The 19,421-nt window shown below is 36.3% G+C and overlaps 1 protein-coding gene across 3 annotated transcripts in view; it reads left to right on the top strand.

Moving 5' to 3' along the window:
* LOC110092662 (zinc finger BED domain-containing protein RICESLEEPER 2) overlaps window positions 1–7,131 on the top strand; it is a 24,871-nt gene extending 17,740 nt beyond the window's left edge. The window contains exons 2-4 of one of the 3 annotated variants that reach the window (XR_003702398.1): window positions 3,712–6,141; window positions 6,226–6,593; window positions 6,749–7,131. Coding sequence is in view for 2 of the 3 variants with exons in the window: in XM_028699503.1 (XP_028555336.1) it covers window positions 3,741–5,786 (2,046 nt within the window). In the remaining variant the exon portion in view is untranslated. Of the gene's footprint in view, window positions 1–3,173; window positions 3,343–3,711; window positions 6,183–6,225; window positions 6,594–6,748 lie in introns of those variants that run through there. The other 2 variants (XM_028699503.1, XM_028699504.1) reach the window with 2 other exon arrangements.
* The last annotated feature ends 12,290 nt before the right edge of the window (window positions 7,132–19,421 follow it).

Below are 19,421 nucleotides of genomic sequence, written 5' to 3'. Positions count from 1 at the left end.
AGGCGTTTTTTCTAAGCAAGGCGAGGCGTAAGCCTCAAAAAGATTAAAATAAGTTAATTTAAAATTATAAATAATGACAAAAAATAACAGAATATTATGTCAACTATTAATTTGAAGATTTGTTTTAGGATAATATTAGTGGAATACAAGATTTAAAATAAACTCACTTAAAAATAAAAATTCTCCTTAGGATCAAGACCCAAAGCTGGCTCATCATCACTTTGATTTTCTTAGAAGAATCTTCATAATTAATGTCAAAGTCATCCTCAAACTTTTCTTCATCTATAATATTTTTTTTTTATCTCCTATATCAGTTAATATTTCATTAGCTCTAAAATGAAATAATAGTAGCATATAAAATAATTCATTATATTTAACAAATACATTTGAATTTTTTTTTAAGCTCCAATCTTACTTTGTTTCTTTCTTTTATATACTTGGGTAGTTGTTTCATTGTCTTCTTCATTGACATGAGTTTCTTTCTGCTTCAACTTCAGAAACATCAGCATTCTTAGGAGTAACCCATTCATCATCAGATTGTAACTCACTCATCAACAAGCAAAGGGTCAATTTTATTCTCAATATTTTCTTGATTCAGCAATTTGAGATGTCTATCTTTTAGTTTTTTGTTAAACATAACATAAACTAGTATGTTCATTCGATCTGCCGCCAATCGATTTATTCTCTTTGTATGAATTTGATTGAAGATGCTCCAATTACGCTTGCATGCAGAAGCCGAACACGTTAGGCTAAGAACTTTAACTGCAAAAGCTTTCAATTCAGGAGCATCATCTCCAAACTGAGCCTACCAACGTTCTACATGAAGACAAATATAGTATTTTATGAATATTGGTTGAAGTAGAAGACTTGAATATAAATATTAACATTAAAATTATAAATACACAAACTATAAACATACCAGAAGATCGTGTTTTGTAGCATGCTTGTGCTGCTCTAAATTCAAACATTCCATTTTTCAAATGAAAATTCTCAAGTTGATCATTCATTTTGAGGTAGTCTTCTTCAGAAATGAGTCTGTCCATACATGCATACAAATCAGTTTTCACCTCTTTGTCAACATGAAAATCCTTATCATAATGAAATTGGGGGTCTAAATAGTACGCAGCAGCATATAAGTGTTGGTGTAATTGTCAATCTCACTTTTTATCTATAATATCCCATATTTCTTTGTAGGCACTTTCTTGACCTCCCAATTCTTTTGCAATATCTTATTTAGCCCTATTCATTGCTTCATAAATAAATCCCATAGCCGGGGCCCTCTCACCATCAATCATTCTAAGCACCTTTACTAATGGTCCTGTTGTCTTCAAAGCATAATTTGTACTGCACCAAAATGAATCGTCTTTCATAACAGTCTTTTTAACCTGTTTTCATTCTTTTTTTTGGCCCATGAACTTTTATTCCACTCTTCAGAAGCAAACATTGATTCCAAATGTTGTCTTAACTCCTTGAATCTATGCAATGTTAAATATGTAGTAGCAAATCTTGTAACAACAGGTCTAATAATTTCCTTGTCAGTGAATTTTCTCATCAAGCTGAGTACCCAAGAATGATTGTATATAAACTTACTAACGAATTTGACATTCAATATGGCTGATTTATGTTGAGGCAACTGTCACAACATCTCAAGCATCAAGTCAATACAATGTGCAGCACAAGGAGTCCAGTAACGGTGAGGCCTCTTCTCCATTAACATTCTCCCTGCAGCTTTGTATGCACTTGCATTATCAGTAACAACCTGTACTACTAAGGCATCTCCCACTTTCTCCACAATTTCATCCAACATTTCAAACAATAATTGTGCATCATTTACAAAGCTTGAAGCATCTACTGATTTGAGAAAAAACTGTTCCATATGGGTTGTTGACCAAGAAATTAATAATACTTCTATGTCGAATATCTGACCAAACATCTGATATTATTATCACTCATGTCTCAATTCAAGTCTTCTTAACATCATCCACCATTTTTGAAATTGTCTTAACCTCCTCATTCAGCATCTAAGTCCTCAGCTTATACATGCTTGGAAGTTGTAGTCCTCTTCCATAGCTTCCAACAGATCGTAACATATTGATCCATGATGGACTCCTAACAACATTAAATGGAATCCCATTTTCATAGATAAATCTGGCGATATCCAAACAAACTCTGTTCCTGAGTTCTTTTGTAGCTGTAGGAGGCTGAATATCCCGAGTATTTATGTTTTCCTTGTTATCAATATTTATCATAAATCTATCCATGGGCCCCTGACTGCCTCGGTTAGAAGAAATTAGATGGCTTCCAGTACTGGAACCTTCATACTATGATCCATAGTAAGAAGAGTTTCCTATCATCTCTTCCATATTTCTTTGTGTGACCTCCTTTGTGGTGGCAAACTTTTTTAAATAATATGTACATTCATTTTTCACCTCATCAGGTACTTTTGCACATGGTCCCACATTGACATGAGTGCAAGCTAGATGATCCTTCAACCTCTTGACGCCACCAGTTATGCGTTTCTCACATAAATTACATTTTATGTAAACATATCCCTTCTTTGCACTTTCGCGACACTTCAACTTCAGTTCCATATTTCCATGCAGGATCTTTTCTTCTTGTGCCACTAGTCATGCTAATAGTTTATAGAAATATTAAATAATCAACATAGAAAATCAATAATAGGACAACATGAATACAACAATATACCGGTCTGTCGGGGGTCCAAGGGGGTGCTGCCCCCTGGCAGGGTTCGACCTGCCCGGTCAGGTCGCGGGGTCAAGGGGCAGTGCCCTTGCGAGGGTTTGTGGGGGCAGCTCCCCTGGAACAAAATTTTATTGTAAGAGTAATTTTGAAATTCTGCTTGTTTTTAAAGTTCGTAAATTATTTGTATGGAAAGATACCGAGCGGTACCGAGCATGTAATTGAGTATTTTCCAATAAAAATTCTAAGAGTTTTAGATGTGGTTAAGGTAAACTAAGTGTAGTTGGAATTCAGGAGATCACTTTCTTGTTTTTTTGTCGAAACTAATAAAAAATAATTTGAAAACAAAAAAATGTACGTAGGGCATGAGAGGGATGGTATAGATTCATGCAGGGAGGTCGCATTAGGATGTCTTTGACATAGGGAGGTGTGCAAAATCTGATTCGGGCAGAAATGTTTTTTTTTTCATGCAGGGAGTTGCGTGGAGGTCACTGTGCGGAGGGGTTGGCAGAGGTTTTTCGTGGTTATGATGCGAGTAGAAGGCCTGGTTGTTTTGCGTGTGAGCAGAGCATTCCCAATGGTTACGTGTATTTAGGGTGTGCAATGGTTGCGTGCATGCAGAGCTTCAAGGGTGTGTTCAAGGTCACATATGATGCAATTTATTCCGAATTCTATGAATTTGAGCTAATTCAGATTACAAATTTCTCTACAAATTATCTCATATTTATTTTTCTTCCAATCATATCTCAATTTTTAAAACCTCTATATTTGACTTACTCGGCATTCAAAATATTCCTAAGGTAGATACATAATACTTCTACTTCTCTCTATTTTATTTGCTTTGTTTTACACTTGTTATCATTTTTTCGTGTGGCAGTATGGACAGCTAAAAAGTTAATTTATCTTCCAATTTTCATCCCAAGCATAGTTTATTAGCTACAGGCAAGGGAGATAACCTTTTGAGTTCATGATATGTGATGGTAATGTTTTTAATTCTGATATTCTCTTCAGCTTGTGCAACTATTTGTTCTTCATAGAATATGGGTGGAGCCAGCGACACTGAAGAACAGCAGCTAAATGCAGAAATAGAAACAACGCCACAGCCCACAAGGCGCAGGAAAAGAAAGTCAATGGTATGGGAGCACTTCACCGTTGAAGCTGTGGCTGGAGGATGTACAAGGGCTTGCTGTAAACTTTGCAAGCAAACCTTTGCGTACAGCACTGGTTCAAAGATTGCTGGAACAAGCCATCTCAAAAGGCATATTGCACTCGGATCTTGTCCTAAAATTAAGTCGCAGGACAGGAAACAGCTCGCACTCACTTCAGGCTTAAAGACTGATGGGGAAAGCCCAGATCCTCCTAAAAGGCGCTATAGAACATCTAGTTATCTGAATGCCCAATTTGATCAGGACATTTGCAATGAAAATCTTGCAAAGATGATCATTCTCCACGAGCTTCCTCTCCACATGGTTGAGCACCTGTCTTTTGTGGCCTTTGCTCAAAGTCTTCAGCCACGCTTCAAGATGCTAACTTGTGAAGCCATTGAAGCAGAAATCATGGCAGTTTATCAGAAAGAAAGACATTATCTCTTGCAAGTATTTGGGACTATGCTTGGAAGGATTAGCCTTACTATAGAGTTGTGGACGACCAGTCAGACTCTTGGATATGTTTGCCTTAATGGACAGTTCATTGACAGTGATTGGAAGTTGCATAAAAGAATGCTAAACTTCATGATGGTATCTTCTCCACATTCTGAAAATGCATTGAGTGAAGTAATTGGTATTAGCCTTTCAGAATGGAACTTGAAGGACAAGTTGTTCACTATTACTTTGGACAATAATTGCTCCTCGCATGACATATACAGTGCAAATCTCAGAGATCATCTTTCCAACAAGAACACACTCATGCTTAAAGGGCAGCTATTTGTTGTGCGTTGCTACGCCAATATCCTCAACGTAGTTGCTCAGGATGTCATAGCTTCTATTCATGGGATAGTCTACAACATCCGTGAAAGTGTGAAGTTTGTCAAAGCCTCTCCAATGCGTGAGGAAAAGTTTGCTGAAATTTCTCTTCAGCTTGAGATCCCAAGCACAAAGAGCCTCAGCCTTGATATTACAACGCAGTGGAACACAACGTACCACATGCTTTTGGCAGCTCTGGAATACAAACAAGCATTTACTGTGCTGGAGACCTGTGATGATAATTATAATGAAGCACCATCACCTGATGACTGGAAAAAGGTTGAAGTAGTTTGCTCTTACCTAAAGCTTCTTTTTGACTCTGCAAGTATTATCTTGGCTGCACCCGATCCAACTTCAAACATATTCTTCCATGAAGCATGGAAGATCCAGCTTGAGTTGGCTCATGCTGTAGCTTGCGATGATGCTGTAGTAAGTAGTGTTGCAAAAGACATGCATGAGAAGTTTGACAAATATTGGAGAGATTGCAGCCTTGTCCTGGCAGTAGCAGTAGTTATGGACCCTCGGTTCAAGTTGAAGCTTGTTGAGTTCAGCTTCTCAAAAATCTATGGGGAAGATGCTGCTAGGTATGTCAAGGTGGTCAATGACAGCATTCATGACCTCTATGTCGAGTATGTTGCACAGCCTCTTCCGCTGACTCCAGCTTATGTGGAGTTGGGAGAAGCCAATGCTAGCATGAATGGAAATGAGGGGAATTCTCTGACCACTCCACTTTCAGTCGTGGATGGACTTCATGACTTCGACATTTATATATCTGAAATATCAACTACCCAGAGTACAAAGTCGGAGCTGGATCAGTATCTAGAAGAATCTCTAGTTCCAAGAATTCAGGAGTTCGACATCCTAAACTGGTGGAAGCTTAATAATATGAAGTATCCTACACTGTCCAAAATGGCACGTGATGTCTTGGCCATTCCAATGTCCATGGTTAGTGGTGCTGGTGGCTCTTTATTTGGCGCAGGAACTGGAAGTCGGGTTCTTGATGAGTACAGGAGCTCCTTGCGCCCAGATATTGTTGAGGCCCTTTTCTGTGCGAAAGATTGGTTGCAGTATCTGCCAACCATGATGGAGCCACCATCGAATGCCCTTGTGAAAATGGAAATATAGGTAAAGATCAGAATTCTAGATTCTATCTTGTTTCATGAAACAAGACCATCGGGCGTATTGTAAACTGGAGCAAGATTGTCCACCAAAATGGCAGGCTTTAGATAGGAAGTGCTTCCCAGGCATTTCGACATAGTTATCAGGCCATGCTAGGAGTTGCTTAGGAAGGGTCCTTGTCGCTTTCATATCCAGTAGCTATATTTCCTTGTGCATCGGGGTTCTTATGCGAGGAGTTTGCGTCTCTGCATGCACATCCGTTTTATTTAATGCACGAATAAAATTGTGTTGATGGCCATTTTGGTGACATTAATATGGCTCTGTATGTGTTTTTAATATCTAGCAAATACCATTGTGCGATGTAAAAACAAATTCAGAAGTTTTTTTGTTTTGTTTTGTTTATATCTGTATTCAGGTAGCACTGCTAAATGAGTATTCACAATAGGTCGTCTATTTATGGCGGATATAGTTTCCAAATGACATTAAGATCTCGGATTGAGGCGTTCGTTCTATCATGCTGCTGGTGCGCTTAAGATAACGTGTCCAAACAATGTCTCGAGAATAGTTGGGAATTTCTGAAGCAAATGTCGGATTGGCTGGTCGGCCGCACTGGGAGAGAGAGTTGATGGGCGGTAAGGCAGTTTGTTACAATATCTGGCTACTGCCAGGGTGATGCACAAAAAAACTTCCGAGTTATTTTCCAATGTTGTCCGTGACACCACCACTCCTAAGAACATGAACATTTTGCACGTGGTTTCTTTAGGAGTAAATACTTCCAGCAGTGCTAAAGGAATTCAAATCAGACTATTAGAAGTAAATCCTTCCAGCAGTGCCATCCCTTCTATTCTCAAACTGCAGTGTTTAAAAATCTTCTATTCTCAAACTGCAGTGTTTAAAAATCTTCTCAAATTCCTTTGCATCAAAGAAATAGTTTAAATCTTAGACTTACCTTATGATTTTTCCTGTAGGATGGATGCTTGGAAGCTTCTGCACCTAGCTTCCTTGGACAAGATTTATCTTTGGCCCCTCCCTCATCCAGCAAATCTGCCTCTCACAATGAAGATGATGTCTGCTGGAAACTTACTAATTATGCTCTGGTATGTTCTGATAGCAGTAGTCCATTAAGAACTCTCATCACTCGTGGTGTCCTTCCGACCCCAATCGATAGGGACAGGCCTTGTTTGGATTGCTTTCTATGGTAAACATAAACTAAAGATAGCCTACAGAAGCCATATATTGCCACTGATAGATTGGGAGCGTAAATGTTAAAAATCAGTAAATCAATCATGAATTAGATGGGTGTAAGCAAATGGGCTTATAAATGAAAATATCAAGATGCTGCTATCCCAAATCTTTGTGTTAAGGGTAAGAAATGTCATGCTGATAATTGACACTTATCTACTATCGGTCCAGTCATGATATTGGAAAGGGGAGAATTAATGAATTGTTGCATGCTAAAAGTCAAATATAAAAGTGATATATATTTAGGCATCGTTTGGGATGATTTTTTTTTTTTTATTATTTTTAAAAATATATTTCTATTACAAATTTTTTTGGTTCAAAAAGCAAATGAACTTATAAATGAAAATTTCAAGATGACACTACTCCAAGTCTTTGTGTTAAAGGTAAGAAATGTCATGCTGTTATTTGGCACTTATATACTATCGGTCCAGTCATCCATACTGATATTGAAAGGGGAGAATTAATGAATTGTTGCATGCTAAAAGCCAAATATAACTTTGATACATATTTAGGTTTTGTTTGGGATGACTTTCTTATTGTTTTTTAAAACAGTTTTCTAATATAAAAATTTCTAGTTAAATAACTTTTTGTACTAGAAAATCGCTTTATAAAGTAATAAGAAAGTTACCCAAAAGAAATCTTTGATTGTCTTAGCTTCGAATGATGGCACTTGTAATTAGGTGTGGAAACATGATTTCGTTTTAATGTGGAAAGCCATAAATGATAAAATAATTGAATTTATTCTAATCAAAATAACTTCAGTAGTTGCATTCCTTTGGCTTTTAGAAGACATTAATATGAGACAAATAGGGTATTATGTATCCTTGATTTAGCAACAAAATATGATTTGTCCATCTTGGGAGGATGGATGAGGCGATGCTGAAAGGATGGTGAGATTAATGAAGATGGCCATAATAATTTTCCCTTTAGAGGTGATGGTAGCTTAACCTAACTACCTTAACATACCAGGAGAATAGCCTAAAATTTTGTTGAAAGATAAACATTAGACTAATTGGCGTTGGAGAAGTTTTATCATCCTCAACGGATTGCATATTTTGTGATCGAGCACGACATAGAGAATAATTTATTATTCCAAAGGACAACAATATTATTTTGCAGTGGATTTAATAATAAAATTTACAATTTGAATTTTAAATAGAGATTTTTTTTTTCACATATAATATTTGATTAAATGAGGTTTATTTTATTTTGAAATATAAATGCCTATAGGGGTGAACCCTTAAGATTAATTATATCTCAAGCATTTGGTACTTGAGAATATTTTTGATTACACTAGTACTTTTCTTTCTTTTAAAAATTATCAAAATATTTGCTAATGATCTTCATTTTGAAATTTATGAAACTCTTGATTATAGATTTTCTCTTTAGAAATTTCAAAGATGAATGGATCAACTTTAATTAGATATTTGGAATGAGAGCCAAAGGAGGGAAGTAGGAACACTTGATTTTGAGAAAGTTTAGAGTTGCTTAGATTATCATATGTTTGATTCTAAATTTTAGAATCAAATTTTATTTAAGTTATCATTTTAATTTAGAATATTGCGGCTTATGAAGTGATTGAACTCAACATCTACCTTATATCTTAGAGTTAAAGTGAGGACTAATGCGGGCTAGTTTCTCGAACCTAAGTCTAACGGAGTGCAAATGGATTTATAAACTACAACTCACTTGAGGCATAGTCATCCCGACCTCTAGATTTATTGCTCTATGTCAAAATATTTACTAGCTAAACATACATAAACGCTTTTTAAAACCATAAAATATGGTCTCAATGCATGTGATTTTTAAGAAATTTTAAAGTTCTCTTAGTGTTTGGATAAGAGATGAATTCTCACCTAATTGTGTAAGAAGAGCATGCCTCAGAGTTCTGCTTATGACTTTGTGAAATTCACCTAATTTGATAAGATGAATTTCAATAGAGAGTGACTCATACGGGACATCTAAAAGTTATGTATTTTAAATGTCATGAGTCGATGTTATGTTGAGTGAAATGACACTTAGAGTTTGGGTCTAAGAGTGATATGTCCAATATGTAACTTTTGGGCTAGATGTTATAGGATTCTCCTTAGCTTTTGGATTTGTGTTCAATAATGCAAAATGATTTGCCTAATTTGGTAAGGAAAACAAGAAAGGATGACATGTAGATATAGGTTGCAAGTCATGATGAATTTCCTTTGAACTTTTAGATGTCCGAAGAAGAGGGTTCATTCTTCCAACTTGGGTTGGGAGAATGAAGGTGATATATGAATTTGAATTTCAAATCACAAGGTTTTTTCCTTGAACTTTTAGATATTCAAGGGGAGATGTTCAGTTACCTAACTTGAGTTATGTAAATGAGGCGGGATTTCCTACAACTTTTAAGTTGTATGATAGAGATTTATAGTATGCAACTTGGAGGTATGCAAACTAAGAATGGATCATTACATTTTCTCTTCAATGAGATGTAATCATCAACATAAGTTAGATTAGGTAGAATAAGTGTGGATTACAAATCACATGAAATTTCTTTGAACTTTGTGATGTTTAAAGAAATATGTTCATTCATTCAAGAATGAAGACGTTCCCTACAACTCTTGAGTTGTAGGAGTAAAAAAGCAAAGTGCAACTTGTAGATTGCAAATTGAGGAGGGGACTTTGAACTTTTGATGTTCAAAGAGGAGGAATCATTCTTCCAACTCATTGGAAAAATGAGAGGAGGAGAAAATACAACTTGAAAGTTGCAAATTCATGAATATTCTTTGAACATTTGGTATTCAAAAGAATTTATTCATTTGCCAAATTTGTTAGGCAAATGAAGGAAAATTTGAATGTTTTCCTACAATATTAGCTTGTAGGAGATGATGAAGAAAATGCAAATTAGAGGTTGCAAGTTGGAGGAAGCTCTTTGAACATTTGGTGTTCAAATAGGGGTGATTATCTACCCAATTTGTGTTGGACAAATGTAAGGAGGAGACATGTAGATTTAGACTACAAGCCACCATGAATTTCTTTGAAACTTTAGGTTCTCAAAAAAGGGACTTCATTCTTCGAGCTTGGGTTGAAGGAAAGAAATGAAGAAAATGCAACTTAGGAGTTGTAAATTCTTGAATGTTTTTTTAACATTTAATATTTAAAGAAAGATGTACACTATCCTAATTTAGGTTAAAAGAATGAAAAGATTTTCCTCTAACATTTAAGTTGTAGAAAGAGAGAAATGAATATATAACTTGTGGGTTGCATATGGGAGGAAAAATCATTGAACTTTGTATTCAATAATACACGATCATTTACCAAACTCATATATTAGGTATATGCAGGAAGTGATGTGCAACTTAAGGGTTGTAGGTTGAAGAGTGATTCATCGAATTTTGTGTTTAATGAAACTTGATATTTTCCAAATTTGTGTTAGGTAAATCGGGGGAATGATGCGCAACTTGGAGGTTGTAAGCTCATGAACACTCTTTGAACATTTGATGTTCAAAGAGAGATAAATGAATGTTTGTTGATTTTGCATCTCAACAAATAAAGGAAAGTTGAATGAGGATTTATTTCTAAAATACAAAGACTCATGTAATGATGTTGTTTGGAACCTTTGGAGGATTCAAATTATCATACATAAGAGTAGAAGAAATGATTGGTTTTTGATTTTGTGTGAACAAATGGAGTCAAATGAGCCTAGAATTTTAATCCTTAAGGTTATTGGGTTCATGCAATGAAATACTTAAGTGCTGGGGTGCTCCAAATCATTCATGCATGAGAGGGGAAGATAGATGAGTGTCTGTTGATTTTTTATCTGTAGATTTTGTGTTTCAACACATGAGGTTGAATGAATCTATGATTTTGATCATAAGATTATATGATTCATACAATGAAGTGTTTAGAGCATTGAGGTGTTCTAAAGTATAATACACGAAAAGGGGAAATATTTATTTGCTAACTTTATGTCTCAACAAATGAAGGAGGAAACTTAGGATTTTGGCCCTAAGGTTCGATAATTTATGTAATGGAATATTCAAAGTCTTGGGGAGGCTCGAAATATCACACATGAAGAGAAGTGTGTTTGAAAGAGTTCCCAAACTTTGGTAGAGTGTTATGGACTCATCATGGAGAGGGGAAATCGATTCCCAAGCTTTGGAGATGTTTCTAAATCAATTTTGACATGACTAAAAAATTTGGAGGCTTATGGAAGCTTGGAGATATTTCTAAATCAGGTCTCCCCTTCCTCATTTCCTTCAACAACAAGCCATGATTGAGGGAGTGAGGGAGGCGAGCGGAGAGAAATTTGAAGTTAATTTGATTAGTATTTAAATTTTTATGATTTTATTTGATTATTATTTAATTAAAAATTAATTATATGTTAATTAAAATTGGAATGAGATTTGAATTTTCTCTAATTCTAGGCCTGACTGACTAAGAGTTGATTGAAGGTTTATTTGTATTTTTATGAATTTTAGATTATTTATTACATTTTTTTACTAAAATTAGCCCTTAAATAAGGATTTATTTTATATATGCTTGATTAAGGGATTACATGATTTAAATTAATGTCAAATTTATGTCTAGAATGTATCATGTCACTAAGTTTATTGGGTTTGAGTTTCACTCCTAATGGATGTGTATAGAATTTTCTAGGATTTTTTAAAGTTGACTAGACACATTCCTTAATTATTTTTTTTGGTGTCTCAATGTTCAAATGGATTTGAAAATCAATGTGTATAACCCTTACAAAAATACAAACAAACCACGTCAATTTACTATCCTAGTACCATAAGAATTGAATGCAGTGAATTATCAAAGTTATAGGTCACATAGTGTTTTAGGGTTTCAACTGCAAGAAAAGATATGCATCAAATAGGGTAAAGAACATTGGAGGATATAGGGAGCATCCTCAAGTACTCCCTCTCCAAATTTGTGCTTAAGATCATGCCTATTTGGAGAGCAATACACAAAAATCCATAGGCAATTAAAGGCTATTTACTATCAAACTATGCATGATCTAATTTCAAACTTATTTTTAAATCGAAGTGTCCATCACACTGAATCTATAGAGCCCTAGCATGCAGAGATTGGATAAAAAAATGAATTTATAACAAAACTTTGAAAATCAGGGTCAAATCATGACTTAAATTCTCGCAAAATTGATTATGAGCCAAAATGATCTCAAATAGGCTAGAAAAAATTCATGGATGTAGTAAACACCCTGTAATTCATTCCATTCAAATTCCAGCTTGATCAAACAGATGGTTAAGGAGTATTAATAAAAAAATGATTTAAGCTTAAATGTAGATTAATCCCAAACATGGTGATTCAAGCTCTAATTTGAATTTTATTTTAAAGAGTTCATCATTCTGGTTCCAACAAGGTATTATATGCGAAAAATGGCGAAGAAATAAATTATGAGAAATTTTTTTAAGTTCTAGCAATAATATACATTTAGTATTTGATTTTAACCCAGCTTTTAATGGCTTGGTAGTCCTTTACACATGGCGGAAGCTTATTTGAGGTTTGATGTGATAGCAACGGTTGATTGGGACTCACTTAAATGAGTCATCTCACCTCTAGCACTACAGGAAAATCGTCTATTATCGACAAAAATTTTTGGTGGATGGTTCCAAATTACCAGCAGGTTTTGAAATTTTCGACAGTTTTCTAGTGGTTGGAGAACCACCAGAATAAACCGTGTAGGAAATTAACCCCGACAATCTTTTTCTGATGGTCTTTCGACGGCTATACTTGTTGGAAATACCTGGCAAAAAATTTGCAACGAAACCGTCAGAATTTATCACCAAGAAGACCGCAGGAAAATCGTCTGCGATTACAGCCAAAACCTTCGGCGGAGATGGAGATGAAGGCCAAGGTTGACTAGGATAGGGAGGAAAGCCGGCTTTGGCTAGGCTAGGGCGGATGGCCAGAGTCGGCTACGCTAGGGCAGAAGGCATATTGGACTTTCTCGCTATCTCTTGACGAACGAATGAAGTAAGGCATTAAAATGAGAAGAAGGGGAAGGTTGGTTGGGACATTCGAGAGAAACTAATGACATTTACGACGATTAAAGCCGCTGGAACATTGGCACTTAAAATGGGAACCATGACCACCGGTAAGCGCGTCATAATTAGAAATTAATGCTAGCTTTTTCGGCGGTCAATTGACCGCCAAAAATTGATGCGGTTAAAATGTTGGTATTAGTAAGTTTTTTTTTGGGTCAAATTGCTGGAATTCTCGGCAGTGATTTGACTGCCGAAAATACTGTCGGTATTGAGTGAATTTCATGTAGTGTAGACCACCGATCTTGTTTGGGCCGATTGAACGGTCTAAGCCGCCTCATGCAAATCGTGGTAAGGAAGCGCGAGGGGAGGGGGGGGGCAATTTTTTTTATGCAGCGAATACATTTTGATAAAAGAAATTGTGTGCCTAAGATTTCATCTTCTTCCTCTAGCTAAGGAAAAGAAGCAAAATAGAAGTGGGTTCAAACTTAATACTTAAAGGTTAGAATGTTATGAACTTTTAGATTTAAAATTTTTATGTATTTATAAATTCATTGCATGAAGTTTAATCACTTCATATAAGAATTTTAAGAAGTTGTTTTAAAAACTAGATATAGACTTAGGTTTTTGATTTTACGTCGATATAATGAACCTCCTCACTTGTATTCCTTGGATCAGCAGGAAAAACTTCCTTAAAGAAGTTGAAGTTGGAGAAGCAATGAGTTGAGAGCTTGGAATGCTTGGATGGATGGATAGCTCGGTGGGATATCAAGCTCATCACCGGTAAGCTTCAAATAATGAGGAAATGCTTGGAAAGTATGCATGAGTTCTTGGAGAGCAAAAATGGAAAGAATTGAACTCTGGAGATGGATTGGAGCAAGAATGAAGTTCAAAATGATGGTTTGCCTTATTCCAAACTCTCCAAATTAATTCATTGGCTAAGATTCATTAAGTAAATGTCTTAGATGATTTCTATGTGGAAAAGTTTGTTGTTGCGGATCTATGGCTTTTGATTTTGATGATAGCAAACATTCTTTTTCTTTATGACTGCTTTCTACTAACATTTCAGGTTCACACGATCAGACTGCCATTTAGAATCAGCTCAAGATTGGGTAGACTAGGTCTGAGTCAGTTTGTACATTTTTCCTTTCTTGAGTCTCTTGTATTTGGTGTGGGTCCTGCTACTTTGTAACTTGGACAGAGTTTCTAACGGGGACCCTAAAGTTTTTTATTTAGTAATTATCATCGGGACGATATTTATATCGGCCTGGACGATCTACAAATGTAGAAACTCTAATAAGACATCCTCATTAAAGCAGTCGTTTTTATGCAAAAACACATCGTCCGGACTTTTGTAGTGGCAGGACATCGCCTCAAATTCATAAGAATCTCCCGCCTAATCTACTTAGGAAACTATATTTTAGGATATCGTCCTGGTATATCGGCCTGGACTATAAAATATCGTCCTGGCGATCCAGGTCAATTTTTCCAAAATTCTCATGCAGTTGTTGGAAAGTAATTAATGAGATTTCTATCCAGGCGATCGAAAAGATCGTCCGGCGACGATTAGACATCGGTCCGAGCTTTATTTCAGGGGCATATCTGCAGGACGATTTCCTCATATTGTGAACAATCGGCCAGCGACTATAATGTCGCGGCAACTACAATTCATGAGCTCGTATTTCTAGAGCTTTCAGTTAAGCTTATGGCAAGCACTCCTTAAGTGTCTTTTGGTCAGCCCATTGTAAGCTTCGCTCTTGTGGGGAAAACTTGAATAGAAGCTTGAAAGGAGAGAGAAAACGTGTGGAGATTTGAGAGGGAGAAGATCCTGTGAGGGGGAGGCAACTCAAGGGAGTGTGGCGGGGATGCACACGGTTTGCTCTCGGCGAACTCACAACCTTAGTACCGATTGGATTCAAAGGCTTGTCTCGAGGTAAGTTCACAAAGAAGAAATATCTTTGTGCTCAAAGGACTCTTCGACCTCCGGCCGCACCAGAGAAGGAGGAAGTGATTTTGTAAGGGCTTCTCCGCCTAGATGTGGGGGCTAAAGGAGAGTCACGATTTTAGTGCAATACTTGGAGGGTGCCTCCAAGGAGTGGACGTAGGTAAAGGTTTGACCGAACCACTATAAATCCGGTGTGTTCTTTTCTTATTATCGCTTCGGCATTTATTTTAATTTCCGCACTTTATTTGTGGGGATTTTGGTTGGAGTTTTATCTTTGATTTTATAGTTTTCCAATTCACCTCTCTCTTGGTTAGCTTGGGCCAGTTCTATAGGGCTTAACATCCCCAACGAACTTTCATTTGTTAGGGGACATTTTCTGGATAAAGAAGTCGCATGGAAAGTTTGAGGGTGACCTTGTGTTCTTTCACACTGAGGGGGACCACATGGGCTTGGTTTGGCTAAACCAGGGATTGATATGGCTTTGGAGTGTGTTTAAGAAACTTCTCGAGTAAATTTAAATGGATTGGATGAGTTTCCATGGAGGAAATATAGAGGTCTTTGGCGATTTGATCATCTAACCACATTTTTATATGGCTAGTTTGACTAATCAACAAAGTTCAAGCTGACTAGGATTGGTCTTAGGAGAGGTTTTCTTGCTGTTGGGAATAATTTAAAGTGGTTTGGAAAGATGGAGTATAGTTTGGCATGAAGGGTTAACCAAATATTTAAATTTGACTAGTCTTGATGGGTTGGCCAAGTCAAACCAATTAAGGTTTGACTCATGGAGATGTTAAGTGTGTTTAGAGCATGCCACTGAGTAATGTGGAAGGGTTGAGTGGGTTTGATTTGGATATATGCATTGAAATGTTCCAGGTTGACTTAGGCTTAACCAAACCTTGGCTCAGTTGACTAGGTCGACTGATGACTGGGCCAAGGTGACCAACCCTATTAATGAAGCTCAAAAGAGGTTTGACATTTAATTGGGGGTTAACAGGGTGTTTGACCAATCAGATTGGGTCAGGCTACCCCAACTGGATGAAATAGGTCAACTAGTGGTTGAAGGGGCTAGTGGTGAGGTCTTTGATATATGAAACACCCATTGAGGTGATCTGGGTAGTGATTGGAACCATGAGGTCAGTGCACTAAGGGAGGCAGTGCACTTGGTCGGTTGACTACAATGCAGAGTAGTTGATTGTTTGGGATTGATGGTTATGATTATTGATTTGTTCAGGATGATTTTAGTCTAGGCTGATTGAGGTTTAGGTTGATTGATGTTGATGTGAATGCATGTCAAGTGACTATAGGTCAAGCGACTGTAGGTATGGTGAGGATAGATTCAAGTGATGATAAATCATGCGATGATAGATTGGGTGATATAGATCAAGTGATGATATACCAGGTGATGATAAATTAGTGACCCAACTAAAAGTGAGGTCAACATATATATAATTTAAAGAAATGAAAATTAAATTTGTGGATGAGTTATTTTTTGTTTCATGAAAGTAATTTAATAGCTTATTGTCTATTAATGATTCAAAGAAATAAAAAAAATTATCTGAAACTTGATCTTGGGATTCAGTCTATCACCATCCAACATGATATGACACGTTCTATCTAAGAGTTATATTGGGTTGGATTGTGACATATTATTCTTAGATGATACTTTTTTTTTGAAACCATAAAGGTACTATGCTAATAGTTGTTGGAATCGATGCTAATAATTGTCCACTCTCGCTTGTATTTGTTATTGTTGAGTCAAAGTTAAATAAAAGTATATAGGTAATATAATGATGCTTTTCACTATGAAAAAATGGTTATAAATGCATCTTTTTTATATTATCCTTCAATGACATTCTTAACTATTCACACATTACCTATTTAAGCATTTATATGTATTATATATACTATAATATAATTGCACTTTTATCATCAATTACCGGCGGATTTTTCCGGCGGCCTAATTTTCCAGAAATCCGGTGGCCTAATTTTCCAGAAATCCGGCAGCCTAATTTTCCAGAAAAAAATTTCGGCGATTCTTCTGACGGCTTTTCCAGCTTTTCTGGCGGTTTTTATTTATTAATTTAATTAATTAATACTTTTAGTTTATTTTAATTAATTGTTAATTTAATTTAATTAATTACTATTTATTTTAATTAATTATTAATTTAATAACTTAGTATAATTAATAATTAATAAAATAACATATTTAATTAATTATTAACTTTAATATTTTATTTTTTATTAATTTTTAATCATAATTTTAATATGTTATAATTTAAATAAATTATAATATGAAATATAACACATTTTCCCTCTTAGCATAATGGTTGGTACTTAGCACAACCAAGTGTACTCGGTTCGAATCTAGGGTAGGTCGCGCAGCCGGGCAGCAGGCGGGCAGGACTCCCGGACAGCGAGGGTTTGGCGGGAGCTCGGGCGGGCAGCGGGAAGGGCGGGAGCTCGGCGGGCAGGGCGGGAGACTGAGCAGGCAGCTCAGCTCGGGCTGAGCGGGCAGCTAGCGTGGGCAGGCCACCTGCTGGGTAGCCGGAAAGCCGCCAAAAATTTACAAAACTACCGGAAAAAGATCATTTTCCGCCAAAAAAAGCCGCCTGAAATAATTGATTTTCCTGTAGTACTAGCAACCAACAAGATGATTTCATGCCAAGGCCTATAATTTCTTCTTCAAATATATGAAAAAGAAGCAAGATGTCTCCTAGAACTAATATTCATAAACACATATAAATTCAAAATGTATGATAGTTATTGTAGAACATTATATTTATAAATCTTCATGAAAGTGGGTGATGTACATGTGACATCATCCCAGTGACTGGATCATGGAACTCGCCACCAACTGAAACAAGAAACAATCCTCTTGCTCGGATTGTATCCCAGGCCGAATATCACTTCCTCAAGGTCGGGGTTGCTGCCACCACATGTAATATTACATGATACATAACAACTCTAAAAACAGAGTCAAAGAATTCTAAATCCCAAAATCATTCGTCCACATCCTTTATTTCTTAATACATTTATAGGTACAACTGGGAAAATAATCAAAGAAGAGACAAAAGAAAAAGCCACATAAAAGGATATACAAAACTATCATAACAAAGGAACGCACATACAACTAACAAAAGACATTCCAGTGTCATTCTCCTGGGGTAGTAGAGACGTTGAGGTCATAATGAGGCATCAAATCTGCAACATTGAAGGTAGCTGATATATTGTAGTCACCATGAAGGTCGATTTGATAAGCATTATTATTAATTTTTTTGATAATGGGAAAAGGGCCATCAGCTTTAGGCTTTAGTTTAGAAAAAGCTTCACGAGCAAAGCGCTCTATCCGTAACTGAATCCAAACAAGATATCCTTCCTTAAACTCAACCTGTTGTTGTGATTTATTGGCTTGCCTTTGACACTTATTATTGTGTTTTGCTATTGACTATTGGAACTGTTTATGTAATTGTTGGATCTCTATGCTACATTGCTCACCATCAGTGCTAAAAACAGCATTTTGTACAACCTGAATCAAATCAAGAGAAGTAATAGGATTGTATCCATACACAACTTCGAAGGGACTTAATTTGGTGGCTTGATTAGTTGATTGGTTAAATTTAAACTCAATTTGGGCTAATATAAGGTCCCATTATCTGGTGTTCTTCCCTACAAAACAATGCAAAAGATTGCCTAAACTGCGCTTGACAGTCTCTGTTTTCCCGTCGGTTTGGGGGTGTGCTGCATTGCTATATTGGAGCCGGGTGCCTAATTTTCCCCAAAGGGTTTTCCAAAAAATGACTCAAGAATTTAATATCTCTATCAGATGTTATAGTTTTTGGTATATCGTGGAGGCGAACTATTTCTTTGAAGAATAAGTCAGCAATGTGCGTCCAACGTCTTATTGCTAGGGACAAAATGAATCATTTTGAAAAAATGATCTACTACCACCATAATGGAATCTTTGTTTCTTTGGGTGCGAGGCAAGCCAATGATGAAGTCTAAACTAATATCAATTCGAGGTGGGCTGGGTGGAAGTGGTGAATAAAGGCTGGCATTGGTGCTTGAAGTCTTTGCCTGTTTACAGGTAGTGAAGCTTTGTACATACCTTTCCACATTTTTTTTGAGTGAAGGCTAGAAGAAGTTTATGATAGCAAACTCACTATTTTATCTCTTCCAAAGTTCCCGGACAGTCCTCCTGCATGGCTTTTGGATATGAGAGCTAGTCTGAGAGAGCAATATGGTATACAGAGCCATTGATTGAAAAAAAAAAAAGATATCCCTCTTTTATGTGAAAAAAATTGAAGGGTCCATTTTGACATTGATGTCATATATCTTGAAAATATGCATCATTAGGATAGAGTTTTTTGAGCATTTCAAATCCAATAATTTTAGTTTGTAATGTCTGCAAGAGAAGGTATCGTCGACTAAGGGTGTCGGCGACCTGATTGCTATGGCCAGCTTTGTGTTTTA

This window comes from Dendrobium catenatum, unplaced genomic scaffold, assembly GCF_001605985.2.
Source record: "Dendrobium catenatum unplaced genomic scaffold, ASM160598v2 fragScaff_scaffold_1313, whole genome shotgun sequence".
Classification (NCBI taxonomy): Eukaryota; Viridiplantae; Streptophyta; class Magnoliopsida; order Asparagales; family Orchidaceae; genus Dendrobium; species Dendrobium catenatum.
Note: the sequence above shows the minus strand (reverse complement) of the source record. Positions and strands in the feature narration are given on the sequence as shown.